The sequence below is a fragment of the Perca fluviatilis genome, chromosome 12, assembly GCF_010015445.1.
Source record: "Perca fluviatilis chromosome 12, GENO_Pfluv_1.0, whole genome shotgun sequence".
NCBI classification, from domain to species: domain Eukaryota; kingdom Metazoa; phylum Chordata; class Actinopteri; order Perciformes; family Percidae; genus Perca; species Perca fluviatilis.
In genome coordinates this window covers 19,637,610-19,646,430 of record NC_053123.1, presented here as the reverse complement: position 1 = coordinate 19,646,430, position 8,821 = coordinate 19,637,610, and the positions used below count along the sequence as shown (strand labels likewise).

The following is an 8,821-nucleotide window of genomic DNA, read 5'->3' as shown; positions in this document are numbered from 1 at the left end:
AAGTCTCATCCAGAGGGATTATCAGTTTCATTTTAGATTGAACATGAGTCCATATTTCATCTGGTCTCATAATACAAAGCCATCCTTTATTGTTGCAGATGAGTCAGTGAGAAAAGATGCAAAGAAGTGATTCACGCCCAAGTTCATTCCTCCTGAATCGCAAACTCCACAGTCCTGCCCCTGACTGGATAAATGCAGTGCTGCTGAACCCACTGTAGATGCACCAAACAATCACTACACTTTTACGTTTGCAGTAGAAGATCAATATTTTCTCTCCAGATAGAGAGAGAGATAGATAGATAGATAGATATATATATATAGATATATATATCTTTTATTAGCTATTAATGTGCTAATCATTTTCTCAAATAATCCTTTGGTCTATGAAATGTCAGAAAATGGTTACAAATGTTAAGCTTAATTGAGCCCAAGGTGATACCTTCCTAATGCTAGTTTTGTCTGACCCCAGTAGATTTCATTTAATATTACACAAAACAAAGACGAGCAACAAATACAACCATTTGAGAGGCTGGAGCCAGCAAACGTTTAATCCATTTTAAGCAAAAGTGCTAATCAATTATCAAAATAGTTGATTACAGTAGTTAATTGAGCTCCACTCTTGTATAAGATCTGTATGAATAATCCAAAACATGTCTTTTAAAAAAGGTGACACCTACCATTTACAAGATAATCCGTGGTAAAAAACAAAACAAAATAACAACCTTAGAAAGAAAGCTTTGGTCATTTTTAGCAGCAAAACAATTACATCAAGAGAAACTATGCTCTTTAGCTTTAGGTTGGCTCCTCTGGTGACCTGGCTAAATGTTTTTGGATATATAATTTAGTTTGAATCATGAAAGTAATCCAGATTTAATCGTCAAGAAATGCGTCACACTGGCACTGCCCTTTGTCTATCTTGGTTACAGTAAAATTATAAAATATGTAATTAAAGCAAGAATAACAAGATATAAAAAGGCAAATTTTTATTCCGTCTTTTTAACAGATAGCGACAGACAGCTCATTTATATCTAAAATCAATTTGTGAAACATAAACATCACTTTATGTGAACACATTGCATTTATTCAGTAGGAGGGGAAGTTAAAGGAGAAGAAAAACGACTTTTCATGAATCAAAGTGAAAGAGGAGATCAATAAAACATCTGTAATGACACAGCTGTGTTGATTACTAATTAGAAATTCACATTAAAAATGGGACACATTTCCCCTTTTAAAACTGGTAGTCTTAGAAAAGACAGTAGACCACAAATGGCCTGCAAATACTCATGCAGTGGTGTCGCCATACCAGCCCCGAGTCAAATCCCCGACTCGCAGACTGTGAGAGACTAGCAGATCAACAGGAAAGGAGGGACAGACTGGTCACGTCGTGTAAAAGTTAGCACACCAAAAGACAAAGACCCACTGAAACACCCGAAGGACAGTCTCGCTCCTAAGACCCCCGCTGACTTCAAGTATTCCCTCCAGCACTTGCATCGCTTCAAGTATTCCCACCGTGGACTCCAAACCTTCAACTTCATCACCACTTCTTAGGTTTACAACATAAGCTAGGATATAAGTGCACTCAAAATGCATCTATACATACAAAAATAATAATAAGTAGCAGTAATAGGTATAACAATCACTTTACATTTCATTTTATACACAACCGTGACGTTAAATCACTTTATACCGTAGCATCACATTCCCCGCCCCCCTGAGTGTAATGTTCAAGTTTAACCTTCTGTAACTACGGAAACGCACACAGGACAGCAACCTTGGTTTGGTTATTTAAATAACGTTAGCGATCATTGACGACGGCAATGATTAGAATCAGAGTAATTATGCCTTTCCACAGACCGTTGTGCTTGTGAGTGACAGATGCATTATGTACAAGCTGCCGATCGATCATGTGCCTCTGGCTTCAGCCTGTTCGCTGGTGTCAGACACTGACAGCCTTCATCCTGGAAAATAAACACGAGTGATTCAAGTGATGAACACGTGTGATCACAATGCACTGTAGTCCATTGACAGCTCCTTCCTGCAAGACGTTTGAGGAGGGACAATGGAATACACGCTATCGGCAATTAAAACATTCACTTTCAGACAGCAGCACAAAAGACAACAGATGAGCAAAGCGAGCATGAGCCAAGCATATGTGTGCAGCCAACCAGCTAGGTGTAGCTCAGCCTTGAAAAGGTGTCACTTTCACCCACCTCAGTCTCACTGCTTGAGCAGAGCCTCCCAGCTGCCTCAGGAACCAGCAGCAATGCAGCTCCGACATTTGTACAACTTGGGGTCATGGGTGCGGATGTGGTTCCGTACGTTACTCAGTCGAAAGAACGTCTTGCTGCAGAGCTACACAGCAGAAATGGGAAGACAAAGGGTTAACCGCATATCAAATGAATAGGAGGAGGACAACAGAGAAGCTTTGGGTTATACTGATGATACAAATGCGGTGCCATGGCAATGGACATTCTGAGAAATTTGCTTTCCTGCCAAAAATCAGATGAGAAGATTGATATTACTCTCAGTTCGGTTAGCTTCCAGTTAGCTTAGCATGAAGACTGGAGACGGGGAAAACAGTTAGCGTAGCTCTGTCCGATGGTAACAAAATCTGCCAACCAGCATCTCTAAAACATACATCTCGTTGGCTTAATCCACACAAAGAATAGTCAACTAGCAGAGCACCCAGTTCATTCAGAAGAGAAATACCCATCCTAAATCTGACTCCACAATTGGATTTCACTCTAAAAACCACGTTATATTGCTGGTTTAAAAAAAAAAAAAAGTTTTTCGATCCCTTAGAGTCGTGTGGTTCTAGGTTGGTAAGGTTTAGGAAAGCCAGTGCTTACCAGACATGGCCAGTGCTTGCCCTCGATGTGCCTGAGGCGATGCATGATTAGAGCATCGCAGTCCTTGTAGGAGGCGGAGCACTGCACACAGGCATGGCACGCCTTTGGGACTTTGGGGACTTGACTACGAGGCCCTCGAAGCTGCTTTAGCCTTGCCCGACGTACAGCATCCAGCATTACACAGCTCCTGCTGCTCAGTCGGAGTTTACATTGCTGCTGGAGATGCAGGAAAAAAAAAGACAGGTATTAGCCTCAAATTTTGTAGATGCAAGATATTCATGTAAAATCAAATGATTAGATGAAAGTAAGCAATGACAAGCTAAACTGTGATGAATAAGTGACACCTTAAATTATAGTTTTTACAGATAATTATATACTATGGCAACAGGTAGAAGGTGACAGTCATTTTCTACAGTGTTCCCCTCCCTTACTGCAGTTTTCCTGGATGCTTTATGGTCCCTAAATAAATCATCATCATAAATTACTACCGTCCCTTTCCCTACCTTTGGCGTGGTCCGTGCGGCCTTTGACCCGGCAGATTTGGCCAGGGGAAGAGGGCCGTTTCGGGAGTTTGGCCTGAGTCTCTGAACCTTGCTTTGGCTCACGCTCCTCTCCTCCCTCTCCTTCTTCACCACAGGCAGGGTGGGGGGGCCTCTGGCTCTCAGTGCCCTGTGGGGGGACTCCTCAGCTCCAAATTTCTCACCAACTTGTGACACAGAGCGCGTTAAGCAGATATCCACGCTCTCCTCCTCTTTCTTCAGTCCTGCCATCGGCCCTCCTGCTGGCCGACAGAAGCTGAACAAAAAGCCTGAGTCCAGTAATTTGATGGGGGGCTTGCTCTGGCGCTTGCCCAGGTCTGGTGAGGGAAGATCAGGGAAAGGTCCTCCAACTGGCAAGGGATCTGCTGGCTCCTCTTTGATGACTTTGTACAGAGGGTGATTGTAGATGGACGGTGGAGGTGCGTGCTCTGAAACCTGGAGCCCCCCAGGTTCATTAGCCTTCACCCTCGGTCTAGGGTCAATGAGCCCCACCTTCCTCCCCTGCTCTCTGGGCAGACACTTTGTCTTCTCCACCTCCCTTGTGAAGCCCCGCCTAAGCTTGGTCTTTGTGGCTGGCCGGCTGATGTTGTACCGCAGCGTTTTGACCGCCTCTACAGGGACCTTACTTCCGGCCCGTGTCCTGTGCGAAGGTGGCGATTTGTGAGGCGTGTGGCCACAGCGATTGTTCGATGAAAGAGGGAAACCTGAGATGGAGTATTCAGTTGGTTCGGACTTAATCCTGACTGCGCTTCTTACTAGAGTTTTGTTGATGTTGCCTCGCAGAGGCCGCTGGGTAGGAAGATGGACACCGTCACCCTTCCTCACGGACCGTCTGAGTTCCCTCCCCCCGAAGGGAGGCCTGGATGCAGGCTGAAAGAGGTCTGGTAACAAACCTTTGCTTCGCATGCTCCTGTCACTTGGAGGGACATGTCGCGGGACGGTCTTTGGCCTCTTTGCGGTCATCAGATCTCTGCTGACTGGACCCAGAGGCTTGGTCTTTACCGACTTGCTGAGGAGGTGAGTGTTAATGGGGTTACAGAGGGGAAGTGACAGTGTCACAGCACCATATGGTAGTCCTGGGGAGGTGGAGCGTGGTTTTCGGCGCTTTGTCAGCGAATAGTTGTTGGCCTTCAGCTTTCTCAGTCGTTTCTTTTGTCTCCAGCCAATCAGATCTTCTGGTCTGGGGAGTAGGGCGGTCCTCTGTAACCCAAGAACATTCATCAGCTTGTACTTCTCCTGTGCTCTCGCATAATCCCGTTCATCCTCTCCAACCTCCTCTACTTCCTGCTTTACCCTCACAGGGCTGCACACGGCCATCTTTGTAACCCTAGAGGGAGGTTTTCGGTTTCGTCGAGGGCTCTCTGGCATGGAGAGCGATCTCTGAACCTTCTTGGCTGCCCCAGGAGAGGAGCGGAGAAGACGGGTGTTTGATGGCGATACGCGCGAGTAAGTCTGTGACTGTGGGGTGGCTATAGTGTGTCGAGGTGCAGTAGCTTTTTTTGAAGAGGGAGATTTGAAGTCCATAAGCTTCATCCTATGTGAGGGGCTCAGAGGGAGACCATTATGGCCTTGGGCTTTCGGTGTCCGGCGCAAACTGTGCCTTGGACTTCCTTCTAAAGACTCATCCGATGCATCCAGCATTAAACTGAAGCCGTCGTCCATACTGTCCTCTAATCCCAAAACCCTTTTCCTTTTGCCTTCCCTCTGCTGCCGGTGACGCTCATGACACGCACCAGCACCGGCTGAGGTAAAGGCCTTGCCAGGATGGAGTTTCTGCTCCTGCTCTTTCATGAGAGCGGAGCAGGCTTCCACTGCAGGCCACATGCCCAGGTGGCGGGCCATGGCGATGACTTCAGGTAGGTCCTCCTGGCGAACACACAGAGTGGAGGAGTAGGAAAAATCCAGCAGAGACAAAAGGCTGTCCTCGCTAAAACCTGGAAGGAAAAGGGAGCCTTTAATTAGTTATGCTGAACCCTGGTCAATGAGTGAGTGAGATGAAAGCGACTACATAAACAGAGGATCAGAGAGACCGCAAACAAACATGACGGTGGGGACAATGTAACAACTGTTTTAATCAGGGCCACTTCTGCTCCTATCTAACGCCACACATCAAAGACATACGTAAATGAGAAGACAGACTATGGCCGTGTCCCAATTCACAGTCTGGATCCTACAACTCCAAAATTTCTAAATCAAATACGTCATAACAAACTACCAAGCCAGACCCGTTTCAAAAGGACTGAGCAGCTGAGAAATACAGCCTCTTTTGGCTGAATGACCAGTGGATCATCTGCAGCTATCAGCCTCCTACATACAATCCATTGTTTGAATAAGAATGAGAGATGAACCTTGTCAACTCAAGTCTTGTGACTGCATATAAACAGAATTTCACTGATAAATGTATCACGTGAACTACTAGGTCCATGGGAAAGCCACTGCATGAGCTAAATAACAGAAACCATGCATTAACTCCTGTTTGCTCCAACCTGGACATGTTAGCCTAAATCACATTACAGAAACATGGTTGATAACTAAAGTTATCATTAACTAGACTAACTGATTAGTCAATCAAAAGAAGATTCATTGACAACTATAACAATAATGGAATAATTGTTTGAATCAATTTTCAAGCAGAAATGCCAAACATTGTTATCAGTTTACTAACTCTGGCAAATTATAATTGGCATTTTTCATAATTTCATGACATTTTACAGAGAAAATAATCAAATATTGTGGAGATATGAATATTGGGAGACTTCTGGGGACAAGGTTCAGACTCAGTCAGGTCTATACGTCCAGATCCAGCCCTGACACAAGAAGCAAAGTCTTCTAGTGTCAGTTTGGCCTCTAATCTTACCAGTGAGATCTATGTCTGCTTTCATGCTCGAGTCCATTTCTGTGAAGATTTCCTGGAAGTGATCGCTGACAGCCGCCAGGACAGCTCTGTGGGCAGAGTAGGATCGCCCGTTCGTCCGCAGTGTAATGTCACAGAACAGGCCCGCCTCTCGCTGACTCCTCAGCTTGCTCAGCATGTCGGCGCTGTGGGACACCATCGTCTTTGTGACACATCCTCTGCCACCCAGCTCCTGAGAGATAAAAAGCAGATAGAGAGGCATCGTTATAAGAACACAATGTGTGAGAAAGCACTTGCAGCAAACATTTCAAGTGTGAGAGCAGGATTAAGTGAGAATGACAGTGGAAGTGTGAAAATGAAGAGGAAAAAAAATGAGGGACTGATAAAAACAAAGCTGAAAGTTTGACAAAAGCATGAATAAAAAAAAAGGACATTAGGACAGTATTTTATACCTTTATGTTCATGGTGCGCTGGCTCTTACACTCTAGACAGCCCAGGACAAAATCTCTGATCTCAAAGTACATCCCTGTGAAGAAAATACAGACAAAATATATATATATATTTTTTTTTTTTTTTAAAGGGTCAAAACTCCAGCAACACTTGTAATATTGACTTTTGACCCTGATGAAAGCCACAAGCTGAAATGTATTGTCTTACAAATAAGAAAAGCAAGGGTCATAATTAACGGCTGTCATTCATGTTAAAGTAGTTTCTTGATCTTTGATCAATCATTGATCAATCATTAGTGTGTAGGGGTTTCAAATGTCTTTACACTTCCTAACAATAAGAAATCAATAAACCCTTAAATATAGATAAGAAAACCAGTAAGATGTCAGAAGTGGGTTTACAGAGCCAAGAACCACATGCTGTTCTATCAAATGAGAAGGCAGGCAGTGGAGTTCATACCTTCCCACCAGTAGTTTTCAGCCACGCATTTGTAAGTCTCCTCCAGGGAGAGGTGGCGCTGGCCGAGCCTCCGCCGGTGAAAGGTGTTGAGGGCCTCATGTCTCCGTTCCTCATCCAAAACCTCCCGGTAGTTGATGAAGCCCTTTTCCAACTTCTTGCGGTACAACAGCCCGTCTATCGTCTCGAAGTTGGACGACCACTGTGCTGGAAGTCCACGCCCTTTCGAGTTCCCGGCTGACTCCATCTCTCTGGCTCTCTCTCTGGCTGCATCCGAGCAGGGTTTGGACGGACAAAACGTCTCTGAGTTCCCGTAATGAGCATTGGTGTGGGTGCACTCGCCGGCCATTTTATCCGGTTTTATATTCGGATGTAAAAAAATTAACTTTGTCCACTCAGTCCACTCAGTCCTTTAGCTTTACAGTGCCGGGTCACCCCGAGCCAAACTTTACCCACCGACCAGAAACAAAGTCCACGTGGATACGGTGACAGCAGACAACAGACCACCGACCTAACAATAAGTCCCAACTAAACACGCCTGCTAAAAATCTGACATAACCTAGTGGAAAGCTACAAATTAGCCAATTAGCTAAAATTAACCGCAACGTCTCATTATGCCTCACTAAAGCTTGTTTTTTCTCATCTGGCGCAGAAGAATAAAAGTCACCATCAGATGGGAGTCAGCAGCAGTTCACTTAAGGGTCCTGCTTTGTACCCTAACGTTATCTGTCAGTGAGGGCATCACTTCTCACTACGCCAAACTGTTGTGGCTAGCATCCCTAAAATATCAATGTAGTTCCACTTTCGGTTTGGTCACATTTCTGTACAATGTTTGCGGTTTCTAACGCTGCGCACCATCAATAGAATTGTTTTAACTGTCCATCCGAGTGTAGATAATAAATGCAGCCAGGAGAGTACGTTATCGCGCCAACACCGCCGAGCAAGTGATGTAACGTTAAAGTCACCAGATTCACAGCGACCACCGCAAAGCGCTCACCAGCAGCCCGTCTTCCATCTATTTCAGGGGCTGGCAGTGGCCTCCGGTGCTGGATGACGGCGGGCAGCCTCACCTCTGGCGTTAACTTGAGATTTCTTTTCGCCAACTCGAGTCGGAAGCAACATGATGACGCAGCTATCAGCTCAGCATCGCCACTTGGAACGACCTAAAAGCGAGGTTGTCTCCGCGATCAGCCAGAAATGTTGCAAATCACCGCAGGGTCCCCTCAAAAGCGTTCCAACAAGCTCTGGTTAGGTACCCGACATAGTTCATACCTCTCTCGTTGCCGCAAAACCAGTCTGGCGGGTTAAATAGTCCAATTTGTTAAACTCGTAACCTTCTGTTTGTTGCTAATCAGCAGCCTAACCGAGACAAGTCATCCCCGCCTTCACACAAAGGCCATTAGCAGAAGCTTTAAAGAACTTCTGCTAGACGACCTGTGATTTGCTGACAGAGCTGCCACTCAAGTTAGTTTTCTTCCCCTAGCAGCAAGGTAGGTTGTTCGCACACGATGCCAATAGTATTGTAGTATTAATTGCTTCACTTGCAGCACTGTCAAAATAAACATGATACACCCAGTGTATTTTCCTCACTTCTGAAAAAAACCCCAGATACTATTAAATGAAGGTTATCCAGTTTTTATCTTCTGGAAATTACCTAACGTTATTTAGCTAGAATA

At 45.1% G+C, this 8,821-nt stretch overlaps 1 protein-coding gene across 2 annotated transcripts; it reads right to left on the bottom strand.

The window, feature by feature from the left end:
• Window positions 1-520: 520 nt before the first annotated feature.
• Window positions 521-8,545, bottom strand: si:dkey-229b18.3. Of its 2 annotated transcripts, none has more exons than XM_039818150.1 (7): window positions 7,149-8,545; window positions 6,695-6,768; window positions 6,246-6,474; window positions 3,353-5,322; window positions 2,850-3,065; window positions 2,211-2,352; window positions 521-1,958 (listed from the first exon to the last, which is right to left on the bottom strand). In XM_039818150.1, exons 1-6 carry the CDS (start codon window positions 7,492-7,494, stop codon window positions 2,248-2,250), a joined length of 2,940 nt encoding a protein of 979 aa, XP_039674084.1. In that variant the 5' UTR covers window positions 7,495-8,545; the 3' UTR covers window positions 521-1,958; window positions 2,211-2,247. The 2 variants fall into 2 exon arrangements, with proteins under 2 accessions (XP_039674084.1, XP_039674085.1); XM_039818151.1 differs by having other exon boundaries at window positions 2,850-3,062.
• Between the last annotated feature and the right edge of the window lie 276 nt (window positions 8,546-8,821).